This window comes from Jaculus jaculus, chromosome 6 (assembly GCF_020740685.1).
Source record: "Jaculus jaculus isolate mJacJac1 chromosome 6, mJacJac1.mat.Y.cur, whole genome shotgun sequence".
NCBI lineage: Eukaryota > Metazoa > Chordata > Mammalia > Rodentia > Dipodidae > Jaculus > Jaculus jaculus.
In genome coordinates, this window is record NC_059107.1 from 72,466,065 (window position 1) to 72,491,405 (window position 25,341).

At 39.3% G+C, this 25,341-nt stretch overlaps 1 protein-coding gene across 4 annotated transcripts in view; it reads left to right on the forward strand.

Annotated features, from left to right (window-relative positions):
• The window catches only part of Dip2c (disco interacting protein 2 homolog C), a 470,240-nt gene that overhangs the window by 308,770 nt on the left and 136,129 nt on the right, over positions 1 to 25,341 (forward strand). For all 4 annotated transcript variants that reach the window (XM_045151604.1, XM_045151605.1, XM_045151606.1 and 1 more), the window contains 5 exons: positions 6,555 to 6,680; positions 10,864 to 11,073; positions 21,151 to 21,285; positions 23,128 to 23,247; positions 24,980 to 25,177. In XM_045151604.1, coding sequence (XP_045007539.1) covers positions 6,555 to 6,680; positions 10,864 to 11,073; positions 21,151 to 21,285; positions 23,128 to 23,247; positions 24,980 to 25,177 — 789 coding nt within the window. The remainder of the gene's footprint in view (positions 1 to 6,554; positions 6,681 to 10,863; positions 11,074 to 21,150; positions 21,286 to 23,127; positions 23,248 to 24,979; positions 25,178 to 25,341) is intronic.

The window sequence follows — 25,341 nt, forward strand, 5'->3', positions numbered from 1 at the left end:
ATAAACTATGGTGCTCTGAAAAGAATGTACTGCTCTCTAGGAGGTGGGAAGAGTCTCATTGGAGGTATCTCCACAAAGCTGTCTTAGCAGGTTGCCTGGGTAAGTTACAGGTTACCCCTAAAGCAAGAAAGAGAAACTGGGCCACTTCAGAGGCCCAAGAAGCAAAACTACTGTTCTTAAACCACCTCCGCTATCCTCTATCAACAGCTGAATAAAATTTGCACAGGGCTCAGATTTGTTGTATCGAGTTAATGTATTTAGAGTTGACATATAGCAAACTGATAATACATTTGGTGATACAGACTCCATCTCTCCATCTTTGCAGTGTTCTCTGCTGTAGCAGTATATAGTTTGTTCATGTCAGGTCTTTCATTCTATTAATAGTCTCAAGGGATTCAACTATGAAGACTAAATGATTTAGGGTCAGCTTCACATGGGATTGAATTATAAGATGACTATTGTTAGTAAACAATTTGTTGGGAACTTCTTATATTTATAGTGTTAGGAAAATTGTGCTAAGAGATGTTTCTTCAGCAGAATTTCAATAAGTACTGGAAATGATAATAAACTATTTAGCTTTGTAGAGAATGGCCTAGGTCATACTGGAAGTCTTGAGAGGCTGATCTTCAACTGAGGTAAAATTACTCTTTTATTTTGATGGAACTCAGAGGTCTGCAGTGGTCAGATCTATAGAACAGTTTAGGGAAAGGATACTCTGTCATTTTCTTTAGTACTATTATTCACTATATAATTCATTATACTTGTCACTGTGTAATTAGTTCTCTGTATAAGTCACTATACAAGTCACTATACTATTAATTATATAGTTTACTAGCCACTGCATAATTCACTACATGATTTACTGTTCTATTCAGTATGATTTACCCTATGTAAGTTACTGTATAATCTGGACTCATTACGGTTCTCTTTGTAGATGTTTTTAAGCATCATTTCTTTTTTAGGTTTAAAATAAAACTCAGACTTGCCGTTTTCGTGAATACCTTTTTTAAAAAAACGTTTTCAATTTTATTTATTTATTTGACAGAGAAAGAGGGAGAGAGAATGGGTATGCAGGTCCTTCAGCCACAGCAAATGAACTCCAGATGTGTGAGTCCCCTTGTGCATCTGGCTAATGTGGGTCCTTGGGAATCGAACCTGGGTCCTTCAGCTTTAGAGGCAAACACCTTGACTGCTAAGCTATCCCTCCAGCCCATGTTTTTGTGAATACTTTTAAATGTAGTTGCTTGATTAGCTTACATGTTGCTCAACTTTGTAGTAAGTCAGCAACTTGACATCATCATGACTACCACAATAATTATTTCCTTCTTATGTTAGTGCAGGTCAGCTGTAGGCCAACTATTCCACATCTCATTTTCATTCTGAAGAGCCACCCTTACCTAGCAAGGGCATGCTGGTCTCTTTGTGACTTAAAACAGTCTTTTATTTTCTGTTTCATGGAAAGAATTTATTAGACTTGTATATGCATCATTAGATTTAATTTTTTGTTTACTTTTACCAAAAAATACACAGTGGTTTAGTGGCTTCTCATCTACTGAAATGATTATTTGATTCTAAAATAGAACTTTCATTTGGTTACACATATAGTTTATATTCAAGAGCAGAAGTAGCTTAGCTTGGAAGCAGCTGGAGTGGACTTCAAGCTGTCAAAACATGGCTGGATCAGAATTACCCTCCCCATGTTGGTTTATTAGGGTCCCCAGAAATTGGCTGTGGTGCTTCCATTCCACAATCAGCCTCCCATTTCCCTAGGACCCACTTCAATCCTTCCTTGAGATCCTGGAATCTCACAATGATGTGGTGTTCTCAGAGTGTCCTATCCCAAAAGTCATGTATTTCTTAAAAGTGGTTTGGCCGGGCATGGTGGCGCACATCTTTAATCCCAGCACTAGGGAGGCAGAGAGGTAGGAAGATCACCGTGAGTTCCAGGCCACCCTGAGACTACATAGTTAATTCCAGGTCAGCTTGGACCACAGTGAGACCCTACCTCGAAAAACAACAACAACAAAAAAAGTGGTTTGCTTTTTTATTCTTTAGCCTGACCTAAGCCACAGAATAACTTCTGTCTTTAAAATACTCACTTCTCAGGAATCTTAAAAAGCTATTTGAGTATAATGGTAATCAAGTAATTATATTAGTATTATATATAATAATATGGAAGTTCATCAAGCTTTTCCAGGGAGCCTGAACAGTAGCAGTGGCATTAAAAAATTCTTTCCTTACCAAAGAAAAATGTAAGCATAACCTTTTTTTAAGGCATTGTCTTACTCAAGACTAGACTGACCGAAAGCTGACTTGAACTCATAATGATTCTCCTACCTCAACCTCCTGAATGCTTGGATTATAGTCATAAGCCACTACACCAACTTAAAAAAATAAGCATATTTTTAAGTTGTTGTTAATTTCATTTTGCTTTTGTCCACAGAGGTTGAGTAATTACTTTTTAAAAACAAACCCAAACAAGAATGTATTCATAGTGTCAAAGTTCTCTCAGATTTGTAGTGGAAGAGTGGTTGGTTGTTATTGAACCCATAGCCTCCCACATACTAGGCAAGCTCTCTACTACTTAACTACATCCCTAGCCCTCTTTTTTTTTTTAATGTGATGAAAAAGATTTATTTAAGGCTTACATATTCCAGGGGAAAACCATTAGTTTGGAAGAAGGTGGTTCAATCCCATATAGCCCAGCAGAAAGACACCATCAAACTGTGAGAAAACACTAACAAGCATGAACAACCTAGTCCTCTTTTTACTTTTTAATTTAGTACAGGGTCTCTCTAAATTTCTCAGGTTGGTCTTGAATTCAGTAGGTAGCCCAGGTAGGCCTTGAGCCTGTGATCCTACTGCCTCTGACTTCTGAGTGAGTAACTGGGTTACAGACTTTTTCCACCAGATTTGGCTCCAAATTCTTTCTGAATTACAGTAGGAAAATACCATGTTTGCTCAGAAAGAATTTGATGGACACCATTTGTACCCAATGATCAAAGTTAGCATTCACCTGCAGAGGAAGAGGGTCTGTGTTGTCTCTATCAGCATGTGTCACCTGAATCTAGTCACGAGGAAGCAGGAAAGGCCCAAGTTGAAGAACAGGCTACAAAGAAAATGGTCTTTTTTCAGGTGCCCAGTTTCTTGAAAATACAAACTGAGGAAACTCTAGCATCCAAAGGATAAAGTTATTGTTACAGATAAATGCAGCATATTATCCTGGGTTAGATCACAGATAGGAAGACAAAAATAAGTAAAGAAAATTACTGCAATGATTGACATCAATTTGGATTTCAGATTGGGTAATAGTAGATCATTGTTAAATGTGCAGATTTTGAGAAAATGTTTGTTATATTGCAGAATATCCTTGTTTCAAAGTAAAGGTTGAAATATTTAGGCATAAGGATCATGCTGTGTATAGCTTGTATTATGTAGTTCAGAAAATGGTCCATGGAGAGCAAAGAAGGAAAAGAGAAAGCAGTGGCTAACGTGTAAACAGCTGATGAATGTGGATAAAAATTAATCAGGAATTTGCTACACTATTTGTGGAGAGTTTTGTTTAAAAGGGAAAATAGACAAGACTAAAAATGTTTGATTTGTAGAAAAATAATACCCTTTTAACCTCATTTGATTTGAGAAATTCATTTTAGGCCATGGATACATGTCAGTCAATTTACTGGCTTTTGATCTCAGAACCTAAGAATGAAAATAATTATAATACTAGATTTTTGTCTTATAGTACTCTAAGTCTAGTTGAGAAGAAAATACAGAAGTTAGAGAGCTGAAGAGATGGCTTAGTGGTTAAGGCATTTGCCTGCAAAGCCAAAAGGACCCTGGTTTGATTCCCCAGGACCTATGTAAGCTAGATGCACAAGGAGGCACATGCATCTGGAGTTTGTTTGCAGTGGCTAGAGGCCCTGGTGAGCCCATTCTCTCTCTCTGCCTCTTTCTCTCAAATAAATGAATAAACAAAATTTAATAAAAAGTGTTAATTAGAAATAGCAATGTAGTAAGTTAATTGTGCATGGTATTTAATTTTTTTAAAATCTTATTAAAATAGAAGAGAGACAGACACAGAGAGAATGGACATGCCAGGGTCTCTAGCCACTGAAATGAACTCCAGACATATGTGCCCCTTGTGCATCTGGCTTACATGGGTCCTGGGGAATTAAGCCTGGGTCCTTTGGCTTTGCAGGCAAATGCCTCATCCTCTAAGCCCTCTCCAGCCCATAAAAAGAGGCAGAGAGAGAGAGAGAGAATGGGCATGCCAGAGCCTCAAACTACTACAAACGAACCCCAGATGCATGTGCCACCTTGTATAGCTAGCTTATGTGGGTTCTGGAGAATTGAACCTGGGTCCTTAGACTTCGCAGGCAAATGTCTTATTGATATGTTTTAAAACAGGGATCAACAAATGTTTTCTATAAAGGGCCAGATAACAAATACTCAGGGCTTTCTGGATCATTGTAGTCTCTGTCCACCACTCAGCTCTGCTGCTGTTGTGTGCTAATAAAATACGATTTGCAAAAAGATTGTGAGGCTAAAGTTGGTCTCTGGGTCATTGTTCACTGAGCCCTGCTATAAAATGTAGAGTGGGGTCTCTGGCAGTAGGCTGTATTGATGGGGTAGAATTGCAGAAGATATCCTGAAGGAGATATATGAAGAAGGCTCATGAAAAACACTTTTGGAGTGATTGACACAGTTGTTGAAGGCATTAAAGGAAGCGACACCCAGCTTCAGATACCCAGAACACAGCTGTCCAGTATCATAGCCTCTGACTGCTTACTCCTGGAATAGGAATGAATAATCATAGTACTCTCTGAAGATGTTTGGTCTATTGCTAGAGTTGTCTTATCTTCTGTGGTGGTTTGATTCAGGTGCCCCTCATAAACTTAGGTGTTCTAAATGCCATGTCCCCAGCAGATGGCAATTTGGGAATTAAACTCTCCTGGAGGCAGTCTGTTGTTTGCTGTGGGCTTATGGGTGTTATAGTCAGCTTCCTCTTTGCCAGTGTTAGGCACACTTTCCTGTTGCTGTTGTGCATATGATATTGCCCAGGAGGGGATGTCAACCCTCTTTTCATGCCACTGTTTTCCCCTGCCATCATGGAACTTCCCCTCAAGTCTGTAAGCCAAAATAAACCTTTTTTTCCCCCACATGCTGCTCTTGGCCATGTGTTTACCTCCAGCAATGCGAACCTGACCACAATACCTTGTGACTTCTCATTGGTTCATTGCTTCCTCAACTTCTCCTAAACCTTCCAGAGGAGTCCATAGAAACAGGAATCGGGTCATGTCCATAATTTTACTTGCTTAAAATCTTGCATACTTTGATGTCTATCTTAGAATGGCTTGCAGACTTGCTGTGTTATAATACCTGTCAGCATTCTTCCAGTATTCACCTAGCCAACATCCTTCTCCATTCAGTATAGGGACTTGGAATCATTGTCTCCTGTGTCCTGGAGATTGTCATCTTTCCAGTCCATGTATGGCTGCTTATTCTTCAGATTTCACATAAAGAGAGCACTTCTCTGACCTCACGGTTCAGAGTAGCCATTTGGTACCACTTGGTTACATCTTCTGTTGGTTCTCTACCCTGTTTGGTTATTTACTTGTCTATTCTCTGTTAGAAAATGGCTGCATGCAACTCAGTACCAATCTCTGTCTCATTATTCCTATGTCCTGAACTCTTACGGTTCTATCGTATAATGTAGGTATTCAGGCTGGGGATGTAGCTCGATGTTAGAGCACTTGACTAGCATGGACAAGACACTGGCTTCCATCCCTAGTCCAAGAAAAAAAATGGGCATAAAGTATACATTCAATAAAGATATGTGGAATCGATGCCAGCAGTCAGTAATTACAAAATGCCTAATACAATACCTGGTTCTTGGCTTACATTTTCAGACTATGACTAATGAGTTGTTAGGTGTACATACTTCTCTTTTAATATCACATTCAAAGGGATTACAAGGCTTAAAAGAAATATACAAAGATCAAGGTCCATTCATTCTATGAAAAGTCACAGAGCAATTTGGAGCCAGTATTTATTAATACAGATTCTTTGATAATAAAATGAATAAATAAAAGTCTAGGAATGAGACTAGAGAGATTGCTTAGTGGTTAAGGGCCTTGCCTGCAAAGCCTAACAGCCCAAGTTTGATTCTCCAGTACCCATAATAAAGCCAGATGCACAGTGGAGATCATTTGCAGTGGCTGGAGATCCTGGCACACCCCTATTCATTCATTCAGTCAGTCAGTCAGTCATTCAGTCACTCATTCATTCTCTTTGTCATCTTATCTATCACCTTTCTCTATCATCTCTCACTCTCTCTGCTTGCAAATAAATAAGTAAAATTTTTTAAGTCTAGGAATGAATCTAATGTCTTTCTAATGGGTCTTTCAAGGTAGTAGGACTAATTTTTTTTCTACCCACATCCATTCGTGAACTTTGGTATAAAATGCACTGTTTTAGAACACAGTGAAAGAGAAAGGCGATGGCCTCAGGATCTTGGCTGAAGGTGGAATGATTGGACTCTCTATTGGTTTCAGATGTTCATACAGAAGCTGTCCAGGCAGCTCTTGCTAAACACAAAGAAAGGAAGATGGCAGTGCCCATGCCTTCCAAACGTAGGTCCCTGGTTGTGCAGACCTCCATGGATGCCTACACACCTCCAGGTAAGCAAAACTTGCTACTTCTGCTTCGTAAATGTGACAAGCCTGCCTTAGAATTAATTAGTTTCTAGCACAGTGATTGCAGTCTTTTTCTTCTGAATATTAATTTTAAATACAGCATACAAAGTAATGGGTCTCATTGTGGCATATTTTCATATCTATAAGCCATTGTACTTTCCTATTCATCTCTTTCCTGTACTGTCTTCTTCCATCCTTCTATATTCTCTTGCTGGTCCCTTCCTCCCCTCTGGTAGTATCCTCTACCTTTATATCATGTATTCTAGTTCTCTCTCGTTTCCCCTTTACCCCACTTCAGATCTTTCTCTTCTCTCATAGTCCCCTTTCTGCTTTCATGTTATAATACACACATACACACACACACACAAATCTAGATTCTATATATGCATGAGAATATGGTATAATTGTCTTTCTGAGTCTGATTTTTTTAACACAATGAAGTTTTCTGCAGAAGTCTGTCATGATTTCCTTGTTTAAGACAACAAAATTTGTTGTGTATATCTAACACACTTTGTTTATCATTAATCCATTGATAGACATTTGGATTGAGTCCATAGCTTAGCTGTTGTGAACAATGCTGTGATAAATATGGAAGTGCATACTAACTTAGATTTTTTTGGATATATATTCAGTAGGCAACCAGTCTTTTTAGCTTGCAAAATAATGATAGTATAGTTAAAGTATTTTTGAACCAAGAGCCTAATAGTAGTATATGATTTAAACTTAGAAAATTGATATCATTATATATGTGGTACTTATATTAAGGTTTTTAGACTTTTCATCACTAAATTACCAAGTTTTATAACATTGTATTTATTTATTTTTCCATATAAAAAATTTCACTCCTTCCAATTGAAGTTTGACATTTACTCTACTTAGACTAATATATATGTCTATTTCCCCATTTTTATAATATGCTATATTGTTGTATGGTTTATGAAGCCAAACAAATTGAACAACCTAGTCAGTTATCTAATTTAGGAATCATCAGGCTTTGTCTGAAAAGTGCAAGACAGTGTTTTGCCTTCCATAGGCAACTAAGTGACTAACTGGCTGTCAGCTCTGCCACTGTAGTGTTATCAGCTATCGTCACAAGTACATGGGTGGAAGTGGTGTGCACCAATAACTGCCTACAAAAAGATGTGGCTCCGAAGGTTTACATACCCATATTTTAATGTGAACAGAAAGAGAAAGAAAGAGACACAGAAAGAATGGGCACATCATGATCTCTTGCAGCTACATCAAACTTCAGATGCCCAAATACATGTATCACTTTGTTCATACGGCTTTACATGGGTACTTGGGAATTGAACCTGGGCTGACAGGCTTTGCAAGCAAGTGTTTTTAAGATGAGCCGTCTCCCCGGGCCCCATTGCACATCTAAATGGTTGAAGGGAAAGACATAGTTGTGTTCCTGCTACTGCATTAGTCTGTTTTCTGTTGCTAAAGTAATATACTTGTTGCTGGGTATTTGTAAAGAAAAAAAGGTTGATGTTCACAGTTCTGGAAGCTAAGGAGCATGATGTCTGCATCTGCTTGCCTTTGGTGAGACCCTTCTGGCTGTCCCACAATATAGTAGACGGCATCATGGTGGGAGTGAGTACAAGAAGGATAGCAAAAGGGACTTGGGCTTGTCTTGTCCTTTTTTTTTTTTTTTTAAATAAAACTTGCTCCCATAGAAAGTAAGCAAGGTCCTATTAGACTATTAGAACTCTCCATTCATTCTGAAGACACTGAATTCCTAGTAGACAAAATGCTCATGAGTTCATGTTGAAGTAATTCTAGAGAATTTTTGGAGGATTGCTTTTAGCTTCTACTTATAGGATCATGTCCTCTGTGAATAACACATCTTCCTTTTATCTGGATGTCTCTAATTTATTACCTTACCCATTTATTGTTTCACTTACTAGAATCTGCCAGATCATGTTTATATAGAAGTGGCAAGAAAGGATACCCTTGCCTTGTTATCAGCCTAGAGAAATGGATTCAGTCATTTTATTCCGTATAATGATGTTATTTTTTTCTGAAGTGATTTAACAAGTTGAGGAAATTTCCTTCTATTTCTAGTTGCTTGAGAGTTTTAAATTAGTTTTATATTTTACTAAATATCTTATCTGGTCTTCATATGATGCCATGTTTCTCTGTGTTACCTAGTGTAACATTAATGTAATGTAACATTAATTCACCTTAGAATGCTAAAGCAAACCTTAACTTTTGTTCATAGCTCTAGTCACCGGTAGGTCATGGTGGCTTGAATGCTATTTATTTAGATTACTAATATTTTGAGGAGGATTTTGTTTCTGTGTCATAGAGGATGTTACTCGGTAGTTTTCTCATGGAAAAGGCTAAGTGGGATGGAGTAAAGAATGAAATATTGACAGGCAAGGGGCATGCAGAGGCTTTCTGGTGAGGTGGTGGTACTTGGCATATAGATTTACCCACTTCTCAGATTTTTAAGAATAATTATATAAAATATAAACTTTTTACCTTTATAGATTAATATGCATAAAATTACATGTTAAAAGCAGAGTAGGAAGAGAATTTTTTCTAATACTATTTAAAAATATTTATTTGTTTATTTGATAACTACAGAGAGAGAGAGCACGCGCATCAGGACCTCCAGCCACTACAAACTCCAGATGCATGCGCCACTTTGTGCATCTGGCTTACGTGGGTACTGGGGAATTGAGCCTTGAACTGGGGTCCTTAGGCTTCACAGGCAAATGCTTAACCACTAAGCCATCTCTCCAGATCCTCTAATACTATTTTTAAACAAATTTCCAACAAACCATATAAAAATTTGTAGACAACATGGGTTATGTGACAGTGAGGATGAGTAGCAGTGTAGTTTTTTTTTTTTTTTTTTTTTCTTTTTTGAGGTGGGTTCTCACTATAGCCCAGGCTGACCTGGAAGTCACTACATAGTCTCAGGGTAGCCTTGAACTCATGACCCCTACCTCTGCCTCTGGAGTGCTGGGACTAAAGTTGTATGCCACCATGCCTGGCTTAAGTGTAGCTATTCTTTATAATTATTGCTGTGTTTTATGAAGTCCCATGTCTTTCAATTATTACTATTTTCTTATATGTTCTGTAGTGGCTCTTGAGACTTTCTGTCTCCTGTTTTCTCCCATGACTCACCTCTAGGTGAGGTACTATGTCATTCTTATACTGAAGTTGAGATAGCTAACACACCAATTCTCCTTTCTCAACCCCCTGTTGCTCACTGTATAGTTATTGAAGAGAAAAATTTATTAATTTCAATGAAAAGATAACATACTTTTTTCAACCCATGGTATACAATTTTCCCAGATAGAAGAATTAAGCACCTAAATAATTAGAAAAAATATAACATATGGATACTGTAAAAAACCATAAAATGTAATGCAGTAATTATGTATGATGTGTGCCAGAAGTTGAGGTACAAGTTACAAAAGTATGTTCAGTTTGGTGGAGAGGAGAGTATAAAGTATGTTTTTCTGTAGCTAACATTTCTCCATCAGTAGTTCAAAGTTTGAGGAGCCATCTGTATGTCTTATACTCACAGTAAGACTAAAAATAAATCATATGTAGCTCAGAAACTCAGGACTTCAAGAGCTAATGGAAGTCCTACCACAGTAGGGAAAAAAAGTGCATGGAAGCTTATGCTTGTCTTAAAAGGTGACGCCCCACTCTCCTCACTTGGATGGACGTGACGTAAAGGATATGGGCTTCCTAAACTGTAGAGCCAGTATGTCAACGTCAATATAAATGCTCTATAACATATTTAAGGTATTTTAGCCAGGCATGGTGGCGCACGCCTTTAATCCCAGCACTCGGGAGGCAGAGGTAGGAGGATTGCCATGAGTTCAAGGCCACCCTGAGATGACAGAGTTAATTCCAGGTCAGCCTGGACCAGAGTGAGACCCTACCTCAAAAAAAACACAAAAAACAAACAAACAACAACAACAAAAAAAAAAAACACAAAACATATTTAAGGTATTTTATATATAAAACTTAAACATAAAATTGTTCTGAAGAACTGTGTAATTTCTTTCAAGAGTGTTTCAAGCCAAAAGCTCCGGGACAGTTGGTACAGGAGGTGAGTCTGTTGTATTATATAGAGAGGAGTTAAGGTTAAGGGGCATCTTTGCTGTGATAGATATCAAATCACATTTCTTCTTTCACACAGATACCTCTTCTGGTTCAGAAGACGAAGGCTCGGTGCAGGGTGATTCCCAGGGAACCCCCACCTCCAGCCAGGGCAGCATCAACATGGAGCATTGGATCAGCCAGGCCATCCATGGCTCCACCACCTCCACCACCTCATCCTCCTCCACACAGAGTGGGGGTAGTGGGGCTGCCCATAGGCTGGCAGACGTCATGGCCCAGACACACATAGGTGAGTATACCTGATGGGCTGGGAGTCTGTCTTTGTCAGTGTGTTTGCTCTCATCAGTATCTGAGCAATGCTGAATGTTGGCTTGTTCTCTGTGGGTACTCTGGCTAATGATTCCTGGGATGTATTAGATTTACCATTATCTGGAACTCTTTTCAGTTCTTCAACACCCTAATCTTTCCTGTAGCTGACATTTGACAGCTTTCTGTGTATGTCAGAATGTATTCTTGTTCATTAAAAAAGCATATCATCTTACCTGCTTACATAATTTTGTCTCACTTATGCTAGAACAGGCCCCTCAATAAAAATTTCATGGTGCTGATAAGGTAGGATTCTAAAGTAAAGTTCCTGTTACTTTTGCAAGTCATTTGTGGAAATTGAGGAACCTTAGTCATTACCGATTTCTACCAATGGCATTTAGCTTGCTTAAGTGCTTTATGCTATTTTGTGTGTAGGATCTATAGTGTGAGGGACTATAGTTTAGAAAGGGCACAAGATCAAAGCATTAACCTGAGATAATATGAAAACAGTGTGGAAAAAGTACGTGATGAATAGACAAGGTAATTTCAAGCTGAAATTTTTTTTAAATATATTTTTTATTTATTTATTTATTTGAGAGCGACAGACACAGAGAGAAAGACAGATAGAGGGAGAGAGAGAGAATGGGCGCGCCAGGGCCTCCAGCCTCTGCAAACGAACTCCAGACGTGTGTGCCCCCTTGTGCATCTGGCTAATGTGGGACCTGGGGAACCAAGCCTCGAACCGGGGTCCTTAGGCTTTACAGGCAAGCGCTTAACCGCTAAGCCATCTCTCCAGCCCTCAAGCTGAAATTTTAAGTCTTAACCTCACTGACACTCACTGAATGAAGTTATAGTTAAAAGCATCACTCTTGGTCTGCAGAGATGGCTTAACCATTAAGGTGCTAGCCTGCAGAGCCTAAGGATCCAGGTTCAATTTCCCAGTACCCACATAAGCCAGATGTACAAGGTGGCACATGTGTCTGGAGGGTTTGCAGTGGCTAGAGGCCCTGATGTGCCCATTCTCTCTCTTTGTAAGTGCCTCTTTATCTCTCTCTCTCTCTCTCTCTCTCTCTCTCTCTCTCTCTCTCTCTCTCACACACACACACACACACACACACACACACACGCACACACACACACATCACCCTTTTCATCTTTTCATGCCCAGAATGAGTTCATTGGAGAATTGCACCTGTTCTTGATGTTCCCATTCATTAGCTACCACTGTAATCATGAAGTCACTTTTCTCAGCTTCCCTTTTTCAGTGAAAAAAAGGCAGCAGGACAGTAATTTCCTGACCTTGTCCTTTTCAGAACTGTTGACATAAAAGGACAAAGTAAGAATATTCTTAATAAGTTTTAAGTAGTGATCCAATAATACAAAGTTATATTATTTCAACTTTAAACTTTATGTAACAATTGAACAGGAACACCATTGGCATAATAACTTGAAAATCTGAAATTTCAGAAAGTACAATATTATATAGAAAGGTGTCACCATAAAATATTTTTAGACCAGAAAATTTCTTGTTGCATGCTGGAGCCTAGGATAGCGATTGAGGTTCTATTGGCAGAGCAGTTACTCAAAATCTTCACTACATGAAATTATTTGTATTCTCTTATTTTGTTCACTTGTAAGAAAGTACTTGGAATCTTACCAAGAGGACCATATATTTTTGAACAGATTAATCACTGCCTTTGGCTTTGCCTTTGTAAGTTTACACTTGGAATACCAGAGGAAATTATATATAGCATGCAGAATTAAATTTATCCAAACTATAAAAGGTTGTATTACTCATGTACACCAAAGCTTACTGTGCTCTAAATATAACTCCTGAGTGTGTGTGACATTTCAGTAATTTCTCATATGGCACAAAGATGAGTTCCTGGAATATCTGAGACTTATTTGTGACAGTGATTTTTTTTTTAAAGAAATCAGCGGCAAGATAATGAAACTTGATGAGAATAAGAATACTTTATTACAGTGACAGAATAAAAGAAGCAAAAAAAAAAAAATCAAGTTGGCAGCCCTTGTTCTTTTTTTGTGATTATCAAACTTTAGGAACAGGAAAATAGCATGAATGTGTGTGTGTGTGTGTGTGTGTGTGTGTGTGTGTGTGTTCTGGGTAGCTAATCTAGCTGAATTGGTGAGCTTTAGGGTCAGTGTGAGATTCTGTCTCAAAAAAATAAGGTGGAGAGTGATTGCAAAAGGCAATTTGTGTACCTCTTGCCTTCACATGCACATACACCTGCCTACAACACAAACACACAAAAACCAAGGACGAATAACTATCCATGCCATCCATGTTTTATTTTTCTAAGGGATTTGCTCCATCTGGAAACTACCGAGACTTCTTTTGCATATGAAGAGAAAAGTCAAGGGATGCAAGACCATATAGTCTCCTCCAAAGAGAACCACTCTTCCATTCTGTTGTTAAGCCAACTTTGAAGTTGTTTGTTTTGTCCATGAATTTCATTTTGCTGGCACCTAAGTAGGGATGTTTCCTAAGTATTCCCGTACTTAAACTATTTTATCCTAGAACATAAAATTCCATTTCAGATTATTTGTTTTTCTCTGGTGATGCTTTCTGGACCTCTTGCAAGGTGTATTTGTTACTCTCTGTATTAGTTGATAGAATAAAGTACATGACAAAATTCACATTAAGGGAAGGGTTTATTTCAGCTTACACTTTAAAGTTATAGTCCATCATGGTGAGGAAGACATGGCGACAGGAACTTGAAGCAGAGCTGGTTAAATTCAGCCCATAGTCAGGAAGCACTTGATGAAAGCTGCTGCTCAGCCAGCTTTTTCCCTTTTACATGGTCCATAACCCCAATTCATGGATTGGTACTAGCCCAGTTAAGGTGGGTCTTCTCATCTCAGCTAATTAATCAATATAATCCTTTCACAGGCATATTAAGGCTAACCTCATATAGATATCTCTCATAGATGATTCTAGGTCTTGTCAAGTTGACAATTAGTGCAAACTATACCACTCTGATACTTAGGACTACTCCATTCGAGCCCCCACCTGACACTGCTGAGTCCTGAGAATGAGGAGCTACAAGGATGTCAGACCTGCTCTTGTGCTGACTCATTGCCTCATTGGTAGACGAACTCTGACTGCTTTAAAAGCCATCTCTCCATCATGAGAACCAGTATTGTTGCAGTCAGGTTCACATTGCTTTTAGAAATCACCCAACCAAGAGCAGCTTTTAGGGAAAAAAAATGGGGGTTATTTTGGCTTACAGACTTGAGGGGACACTCCACAATGGCAGGGAAAATGATGGCATGAGCAGAGGGGTGGACATCACCCCCTGGCCAACATAAGGTGGACAATGGCAACAGGAGAGTGTGCCAAACACTGGCATGAGGAAACTGACTATAACACCCATAAGCCCACCCCCAACAAGACACTGCCTCCAGGAGGCTTTAATTTCTAATTGTCATCAGCTGGGCAACCTAGCATCCAGAACAAACTAAGTTTATGGGGGACACCTGAATCAAACCACCACAAGTATTCTTTATTACTGCTAGAAACCTTTTTTAATTAAGATCTTAAAGACTTAGCATGCAGTTTGATATGGCAAAGCATCAATTTTAGCCTAGCTTTTATCTCTAGTACCACAAACAAAACAAACCTTCCACCAAGAACCTTAACTAGAAATAAAGAACTTAATATTCTGTAATATTTTATCAGAATCAGAAGTTGAAGAGCTTAACTTAGAATAGCAGGTAAGTTTACTAGGAGACTTTGGAACTTCAAGAGGTATATTTGAAGTGGATTGGAGGGATAGCTTAGTGGCTAAGGCACTTGTCTGTGAGGCCTAAGTACCAAGGATCTCAGGACCCATGTAAGCCAGATGCACCTGGTGGTGCAGCCGTCTGGAGTTTGTTTGCATGGCTAGAGACTGTGACATGCCCATTCTCTCCCTCCCCATCCTTCTCTCCTTCCCTCCCTCCTTCCCCTCTCTCCCTTCATCCCTCTTTACTCCCTTCCTCTCTCCTATTCTGCTTCTCTCTCTCTCCTTCCTCCCTTCTTCCCTTCCTCCTTCCCTTCTTCCCCCATATCTCTCACAAATAAATAAAAGTAAAATATTTTAAAAGTGTTCAGAGTAGAATAATTCAGGAGTTATATACCTAAGTAGAAATGGAAAAGGTGAAGATGTACTGTGGTTATAAAGAATTAAAGGTGAAAGGCCAGGCATGGTGGTTCACACCTTTAATCCGAGCACTCAGAAGGCAGAGGTAGGAGGATCGCCATGAGTTAGAGGCCACTCTGAGACTACATAGTGAATTCCAGGTCAGCCTGAGCTATAGTAAGACTCTATCTCAAAAAAAACAAAACAAATAAAAAGAATAAAAGGTGACAGATAAGCAGAATAGTGTTATTTTTCTAAGTTCAGAATCCAACTGTGTACATTTAGGAAATTAGATTTTTACATAAACTTTTCTTGTTTTTAACTCTGCATACATTGTTTAAACTTCTAATCATTTGTTACTGCCTTTGTCTGATAACATTGTCATGGTATGTGTCGGATGTGTGTTTTCACTAGCCAGATATTCATAAAAGCAATTTCCAGAATGTTTTATAATACAGTTGACATAAATACTAGGTATATACTATTTGCATTAACAGATTCTCAACAGATTTCTTTTATCTGTCCCTGATAAGAAGACTTGTTACATAAGTGGCAGGAGCCAGACAGTTGCAAATTTGATTCCAGATTCTGCTCTATTAGGGAGTCTGTTCAGAGAGCCTGAGTAGCTACCATTGTGATAAATTACGCTTGTTTATTTACCTGTGATCATCTCAAGTATTATTACTACTTTTGAAACATTTTAGTCTGAAAATACCAAATAAGCATTGAGACTAGTATAAAACTCACAGAACAGCTAGTCTGTAGCAGAAGTCATGGTTAGCTATGTATTATTCTATCCCCAAATGATTATTAAAGGATTAGGATATTTACTTTGATGCAGTAACTGTGCCACATTTTGTATCCTAACTTGTATGCCTCAGTACACCCTCCCTGGGTTGTCATGCATCACTATTGGTTGAGGCACTAGTTACTATTGCAATTGTATCAGAGACTGACTTCATTATAGGGAGACTGCAGAGGAAGGTGGTATCTTCTGGTTGGCATTGATAGAGAGAACACTCAAGTTGTCTGGGTACCTGGAAGCAAGCAGCAAGAGGCTAATGGACACAGATGGATGCTCTAATATTATATTGTGCCAGTCATGTCCAGGTCATGTCTTTAGATCATTTCCAGTACAATTGTGTTTAGGTAAGGGGTAATTCATACTTGCAGAAAGGCAGTGAAGGCAGTGTATGGCCATCCTTTGAATCTAGTGAATGGCTTGGGTCTGAATTCCATTCATAATTTCTCACCTTTTACATATCCAAAGCTGAACCTAGGGGTAGTACTACAGATCTAGAGCAATCGGTGGTATGTTTATGCTTCCCTTCCCTTCTCCCCACTGTGCAAAAGCCCTTCCTGCAACCTGTTGGAAACCTGGAGCAGGTGGGTAGTGTGATCTGATGGGCCTGTCTCACAAGCACCCTCCTTCCAAGGGGTATCACATTTCTTCCTTACAATAAGCAGTGGTGGTGAAATTATCCATAAGACACTAGGGATTGAACATTTTTTAACGTGTGAAAATTTGGATTCCTTTGAGATGGCTAATTGGTACCTATTAGTGAACCAAAGACACACTATTTTCTATCTATTAATACTGTTTTTTTTTTGGCTTTTTGTCTCTTCATTTGAAATTTGTTTAGGGTCTGAAGTATAACTAATACATCTCATAAGCGAAGTATACCACAATTGACCACTTGGTACTTCACTCCTGCAGTTAGAGCTATAGAACGCTGTTTTGTAGCTGGTGTTAGAGCCAGTCTTCTATTTAAAATAATTGCTAATGTATTGATAAATGTGTTCACTCACTATTTAAACTGTTCTTACAACTTTTATTGAGCTCAGATGGTGTGGGCTACATATACTATAGTTTCAGCACCTGAAAAGGAATTCTATAACTGCTTCCAGGATTAAAGAGACACACTTACTAGACCAGATGAGTAGGAAGAAGGAATGTCAAGGAAGATAGGCAATGGTCAGACTGGGAATACAAGTAAGTATTCTGAAATTGGTCATAGCCAGGTAATAGCTGTTCAGGTGGGGTGGATCAAATAGACTGAAAACTCCCTTGTGGCAGGGAATGTCAGAGATACGGCAGGATATCCTGGCACTGTAGGAGTCAAAACAACTTGCAGAGACTGTTAGGATGTCTGTGAGTTATACCATCTTCTACCTTCCTGTTGCATATATCTTCAAGTAAGAGATTCTAGCATAGGAGAGCCAACACCTCCCTTTGGGAAGCTGACAGACTGTTGTGGAGGTAGTGCTAGGGGTAGAGTTTCAAGTATAGGTTATAAAATTGATATGGGGCTTGAAGGATAGCTGCCATTTTCCTCTTGATCTTAAAAGTCCTATGATAGTGAGCTGAGTAGTGACTGTGATTCATATCATAGAATAGAAGATATGAATCTCTGTGATAAATACTTCATATTCAAAATGACCCTGGTACATATGAGCTTCCTTGGCCTCAGATCTGGACCTCATGATCATTTGAGACCATAAACCTACTCTTTCAGTCACTCTTTCCTTAACAAGTGTTTCTAGAGCATGTGTTCAGATAAAATTATTTAAAATATTCCTTAATAGATTTTTGAGTATTAGAAGTCCTGACCTCTGTCAGAATAGGTACACTAGATCATGGCTTCTACCAGACTTTAGCCCTGAGGTTGATCATCCTGTAGTGAGGACGTATGTGAGGAGTTTCAGAAGAGGGTGGCAAGGTGACACATAAATTTTGAAAATACTTTGAAGTTACCCAGCTGTCACTACTGCTAGTTATATCTTCTCTAATTCTGAAGTGAGATCCCTGCCCAGGGTAAATCCGGATTGGTTGCCTCTAATGATGTTTGTGTTTAAGCATAGTAACTTGAATCAAATGGAAACACAGGGAACTCACACTTTAGTGGCTGCTATTTGAGTCGATGCATTTCGAGGCTTGCTCATCACACATTAGCATGCATTGTGTTTTCACTTGCAGTGCATTACCTCAGAGTGGACTACTTGGCCTTGAGGCTGCATAGTTCTAGAGAATTAGATCATTTGGAAACATGAACTGGGGCTGGTTTGGCAAAGCTCAGACAGGGTATGACTAGGAGGATAAATATAGAGTAGGAGATACTAAAACAGCAGCTTGGATGAGTCTCCTGCCCTTCTCCCACTCACAGGAGCGGCCAGATGGTATGCTTTGCCTCTAGCTCCTCCCTCTCTGATACTCAGTATCTGGCTGTTCTGTTACCCCTGATATAGACCCTCCTTTGGACTGGGGTTAAGGCATTGCTTCTAAGAATGTGCACTAGTTGCTCAGGCTGTCATAACAAAGCACCATAGATCATGAGGCTTGAAAAACAGCATTTATGTTTCCACAGCTCCAAGGCTGGAACTCAGCAATTTAGTTTCTCAACAGGGTTAGGTTCTCTGAGGCCCCTTTCCTTGACTTTCAGGAGGCTATATCTTTTTGCACCCTGACATGGATTCTCTGTGTGGCTGTGTCTTTATCCATCTTAAAAAATATTATTTGTAAGCAGAGAGAGAGACAGAGAGACAGAGACAGAGAGACAGAGGGAGGGAGGAGAGAGAATGGGCACACCAGGGCCTCTAACCACTAAAAATGAACTCCAGATGCCTGTGCCACTTTGTGCATCCGGCTTTATATGGGTACTGGGGAGTCAAACTCCAGTCCTTAGGCTTCATAGGCCACCTTAATGGCTGAGCCATCTCTCCATCCCTATCCCTTTTCTTTTTAAACTCACCAGGTATAGTGGATTGAGGTCTGCCCTAAACAGCCTCTTTTTCCTTAATCACCTGCATAATCTGAGAGAAGGTGTTACAGTGCAGACCATGAGAGGACAAGCACTCTCCAGAAAGGATGCCGAATGGTTTGTTTAGGATCCTGATGCTACCTCTTAGACTCAATCAAAACATCCCCCACTCAATCTTAGTTCAGTCACCTGCATAGCCCTGGATGCTGTGCATTATGTAGTGCCTTCTGGTACCCATCTCTTCCCTCAGTGTGTTTGTGTGTCTAATGATAGCAGAATTTACTCCCGGTGTGTGTTTATTCCCTTCATTCCTACTTCACAAGGTAAAGATAAGTTAGATGTCATCTCTTTCACAAAACATAGGAACTTAATTACAGAACTCTTGTGAGATGACTCTGCGCCATGCATGTTGAGAACCAAGGACTCTTGGGATGGCCTAGGTTGGTTCAGTTGTTAGTCACCCTGGGTTGCTCATTTGAAGCTTCCCTAGGAAGGCACACTAGTTCTATCAGTCTTTCTCTCATAGAGTTGTAATATTTGTGAGTCCATTTCTCTAGACATTCAGCCGTTATCCACAGATCAGATGTTTGTAAATTTGCCCTACATGATAATATTTATTTGCAACCTCAAAACAATGTGTATATTACATCCTTCATGAACCTGAAACCATTTGTTGTCTAACATGCACATTCCCAGCTAAGGTCCAACAAGGCCACCTTGCTTCAGTTTTTTGACTTAAAAGTTAGTGCTCTTTTTATAACCTATTTGGTGCATGTGTTTTCTGCATAACATTTTTGTGCCCTTTATTGGTGGGATTGTGTATAAAACAGAAGATAAGTGTAACACTGAAGTGGACAGAGAATAAATGACTTTTCCTTATGAATGCCACTTTCAGCAATATAAGATTATATGCTTCTGACACACAGGCCAGTATAAGAGAGGCGATCTCTGGGCTGGAGAGATGGCTTAGCAGTTAAGCGCTTGCCTGTGAAGCCTAAGGACCCCGGTGCGAGGCTCGATTCCCCAGGAACCACGTTAGCCAGATGCACAAGGGGGCACATGCGTCTGGAATTCATCTGCAGTGGCTGGAAGCCCTGGCGCGCCCATTCTCTCTCTCTCTGCCTCTTTCTCTGTCTGTCTCTATCAAATAAATAAATAAAAATAAACCAAAATTTTTTTTAAAAAGAGAGGTGATCTCCAAACTTTACCATGTAATAAGCATTTCTGAATCAAAGCTAGCCTCTGATGTGCATTATTAGATGTTACCATGTATAAAAGGAACTGGTCATTCCTTTTGGGCATGTTCTTTTTAATGCTTTACCTTGTTGCAGAAGTTGGTCTTTTGCCATTTTTGGCTAATAACATTAGTGAATGCTGTCAAGACAGCTTGTGCATTCTCATTGACCATGGCATAGCCCTTAAGACACATTAGATTGAGCAACCCTTCAGTATTACTCATTTTAAAATAGTTACTATCTCTCCAGGTCTCACCATTTACAAAGAGAGTTTTGTATGTGTTAATTTGTTAAGTGTATCCAGTTGCTCTCTAGCAGTACAGCCATTATTATGTGTGTTTGATAAATAAGGCAGAGGTTGCTAAATTTCTCAAAGTCTCCTAGAATTTACAGAGTTGGTATTTAAGTATGGGGCTCCCTGGGTCAAAACCTTAACTTTTTACTGTCTCTGCTGTCACAACTAAGAAAAGTGATTTGCATCAGTGAGCAAACATGTAGCTTACAATATCTTGTCCATAGGTCATGTCAGAACATCGAGTTTAAATGCCATAGTGATTCATTGGTGTTTTTTGTGTAATGAAGTTACATCTGAACTTTGACCTAATTTTGTTTCACTAGGGATAGGCCACATCATCTTGAGCATCACCTGTGTGGAGAGCTTTGTGGCCAACTTTGGTTCACAGTGATTGGTATTTGGTCTTATGTGTTCCAGGCTAGTCTTGAACTTTTGATCTTCCTTGCCTCTGCCTCTTAAGTGCTGGGATCATGGTCCTGTGCTGTCTCTGTGATCTTTTTCTGTGGTAAGGCTCAAGAGAATGAATGTGTTTGTCATGGCTTATGGGGGCATTTTTGAGGCCTTCATTGCTTAACTTTGAACATGGCCATTAAGTTGATCAGAAAAACCTAATGGTATGCTTCTTTACAGAAAATCATTCAGCACCTCCTGACGTAACCACATACACCTCAGAACACTCTATCCAAGTGGAAAGGCCACAGGGTTCCACAACATCCCGAACAGCACCTAAGTATGGCAATGCTGAGCTCATGGAAACTGGAGATGGTATGTCTCAAGGTGTTTTCCTTCTTGTGAACTCTCTCCTGACCTGCCCATGTATGCTCACAATTGGCCTGACCATAGGAAAGTAAATCACCCCCAGATTGGCCAAATGTAGTTTCTTATTGAAAAAGGTAAATGATGGAGAAATTCAGTTGTGAAAAAGATTTTGTATGATGCTAATGTTTTTGCTAATGAAGAACTAATACTGGATGAGTAATTAAGAAATGAGGATATAAGTTTTCAGAACATAAATGGTTACTTAGACTAGGCAAGATAATGTTTTAAAACAATGTAATTGACAGATACTGGGATTATGATGATTTCAAAGGTATCCAACATTTTGACGTTGTAACATGATGGTGTCATCTATAAATGTCTGCATGGAGCTGCAGGTTGAATAAACCTACTAGACCTTGAAAAAAGTAAAAAAGTGGGGAGTTTTTTTCCCCCTCTAAATTTGACACAAATTATCAGTGATTTGATAAAATACAGAGAGGAAGGTGAAGGGTTCCTCTTATTTTCTTGTATTTCTAGGTAACAACAGTGGCAGATTCCAGTATTCACTACAAAGCAGCAAGCTTCAGATCTGAACTTTCTGCTGTATTTTACTTTCCTCACTTGCATCTTTTGGGCATGCTTTTCTTGTGTGGAAGCCAGTTCTCTTGTGGGCATGTTTTTCTTAATGCTTTAACTGGGCAGTCCTGCCCAAGGTCATAAAAGTTAGACTAGATGCAGACAATGAAATTAAGTGGTATTTTTTTTTTTGAATTGAACAAAATAGTATCAATGTGCCATCCACCTTACAGTGGTTGTTGAGGTTCTTGTGATGTTCAAGTGGTTCCCAATTAGAGGATTCCTTAGTTCCAAGCTCCTAATAGATGTCATTCTGTCCTCAGCATAGCTAAAACCCCAGAGCCATCCTTACATGACCGATTTTATTGATAAAACTGAAGTGACTCCATTTTATTTTTTTTTAAATTTTATTTATTTATTTATTTTTTTACTTTATTTGAGAGCGACAGACAGAGAAGGAAAGAGGCAGATAGGGAGAGAGAGAATGGGCTCGCCAGGGCCTCCAGCCACTGCAAACGAACTCCAGATGCGTGTGCCCCCTTGTGCATCTGGCTAACGTGGGACCTGGGGAACTGAGCCTTGAACCGGGGTCCTTAGGCTTCACAGGCAAGCACTTAACCACCAAGCCATCTCTCCAGCCCATGAAGCCACTCCACTTTAGATAGAGCATTGTTTCTCAGAGGGTTGTCATTCTTCCTATTTTAATAAACTCTCATCTTTCAAGCCCATCAGCATCACCTTTGTTCCATCAGGACAATTCTGAGTCACGTATTATGCAGTAAAATGTTTCTCAGTGTGTGACACCCCACATCAGAACTGCTTGAGGCATTGTGGGAACAGATTATGAGTGGTGCTTGAGACCTCCATGGTCCATATTCTCAACTAAGCCTGACAACTGTTAGCCTTAACCTTTGAACCATCTGAACCAAATTAAGTGTGACTAATTGATGGAAAAATATGTTTAACAATTGAGAAGTCTGCAATTTATTTTTTCATACCTCCAAAGCTGTAAAGTAATTATATTTCAATTCTGAAAGTGCTTTTACAGTATTGTGAAATTATTAAAATTCTTTTGAATAGTTGGAGATAAAGTTCCACGTTAGGAGACTTTGCCTAGCATATATGAGGTCCTAGGCTTAGTCCCCAATGTAGGAAAAAACAGGTTTTTGTGTTTGGTGGGAAATTTTCCTTAACCTATGTCTTGGTCCTTCCAAATTTTGCATGTACAGTTCTGGACGTAGGTTCATCTGCCTTAGGATTCTTGTTTTTCAGGTGTACCAGTAAGTAGCCGGGTATCAGCAAAAATCCAGCAGCTTGTCAATACCCTCAAACGACCCAAACGGCCACCCTTAAGAGAATTCTTTGTTGATGACTTTGAGGAATTGTTAGAAGGTAAAATAACCTTTTTGCCTGTTTCTTTGAATTGTTCCTGTGGTTTCAGTAACAACAAAGATACATTTTCTACATGGCAATTTTATTTGCTTAAGAGCAATAATCTTGCCTTTCCCAGATAATGGAAAACTAAATCCAAGAGTATAGGTGCTATTCCCAAATGCACACCTAAAAGGTGTACTAGACACAGCAGTTGGTCAGAACTTTGAAAATAATTGTCTCTCTCAGCAGGATATGATTTTGTTCTGTGAACTAGAACTCTTTAAGGACTCTATAATATTACAGCAAAGAGAAATGAAATGATAAAAAACTCATTCACAGCCAATTGGCTCTCTGTGCACAAGTGTGAGGAAATGGCTTCACCTGAAATAAGAACAGATGCACATTGTAGCAAACCCAAGATTCTTGTTTTTCTTTTCTTTAACTGTAACTAAGGGTCAGCTGATTTTTGGTTAGAAAGTAGAAGTGGTCACTCATGAACTCCAACAAAGAATCCTTTTTCCAGAAATGGGAGATATAATGTCATTTTCTCACCTATCTAAACTAAAAGAAAAATTTTGCTGTATAACAACACATTTAGTTTAGTTTAGTGCTTGTTCATGCTCTTAGCACTCAGCAAACTTGTAGAACTTCTACACCCCAGCAATAAAAGGAAAATGCATCAAAATTTGTGGTCATTTGGGTTTTGATTTACTGTATGTAGATAATTGAAATTTTAAACCTAGGTATTTCTGTAGTAGGCCCTAGATATATGGTTTGTTTTTGCCTGTTTTCACTTTGAAACAGATCTTTATTTTGGGGGTTCAAATGCAAACCAAAATTACAAGTTCATGTCTGCTTTTAATCAAGGAATTGGATAAACCTGACTGAGAAGAATGATTATTAAATTATTATTTTTATTCAGAAGTCAGAAGGGGTAAGGGAGAGTCCATAGACCAAAGAAGGGGGGATGACAGTGGAGGTTAGGTAGGGAAAGAAAAAGTCCAAGAAGCTCAGTGTGGTGGCACATGCCATTAGTTCCAGCACTCGGGGGGCAGAGGTTGGAGGATAACCATGAGTTCGAAGCCATCCTGAGAATTCCAGGTCAGCCTGGGCTAGAGGGAGACCCTACTTTGAAAAACAAAAAGGAAAGAAAGAAAGAGTCTAAGAACCAAAGGGTAGAAACATTCACATGGTCTAAGAGCCCATATCTATCCTTGCCCACCCTGGCAGCAGCTAAACTACCGGGATGGGGAAGGACAAAACCTTGCCAGTTGGTAAAAACCTCTAATGCTGAGGCATAAACATCCCAGGAACCAGAAAGGAGAAAAAAGCCCACTGAAAGCCTCTTGAGCAGCCATACTTTTACTTGGGTCTGGGGTTGAAGCTGGAAGAAGTCTGCACACAGGTGCAGTGTCCAGAAGGGGCTGGGCTTGAATGCATGCACCTGGGTAATTCTAGTTCTGAAGCAGGGCTAATATGTGAGATAATCTTCCTCTCAAGTTTACAAACCTCAAGTCTACCTAAGTTTTCTGGCCTGTGCTGCTGTGGAAATGATGAGACTCAAATGCCTCTGTTACACAGAAGGCTAGTGTGTGAATAAGGATCTTGATTCTAGAGAAGCATATTTACCATCAGCTGATAAATTTATACTTTGAATATGAATCTCTTAGCTTTTTTATAAAGACTAAAAATATTCATACTAATATGGATGTATTGTTGTTAAAAACCTTTTGTGTTCAAATGCATTTAGTCCAACAACCAGATCCAAACCAACCAAAGCCAGAGGGGGCCCAGATGCTGGCCATGCGAGGGGAGCAGTTGGGGGTAGTCACGAACTGGCCGCCCTCTTTAGAAGCTGCACTACAGCGATGGGGGACCATCTCTCCGAAGGCCCCCTGCCTGACTACCATGGACACAAATGGAAAACCCCTGTATATCCTCACTTACGGTAATCCCATAATATCTCTTATAGTAATCCTCCAAGGTGTATTTCTTTCTCTTTGGCTTATCCCTGAACATAATGGGATGGAAACAGCAGAAATGTCTCCTGGGGTGGCTCACTTATATTTGTGTTGTCTTTTTTCAGATTTTTAGTTAAAATCAATGCTTAAA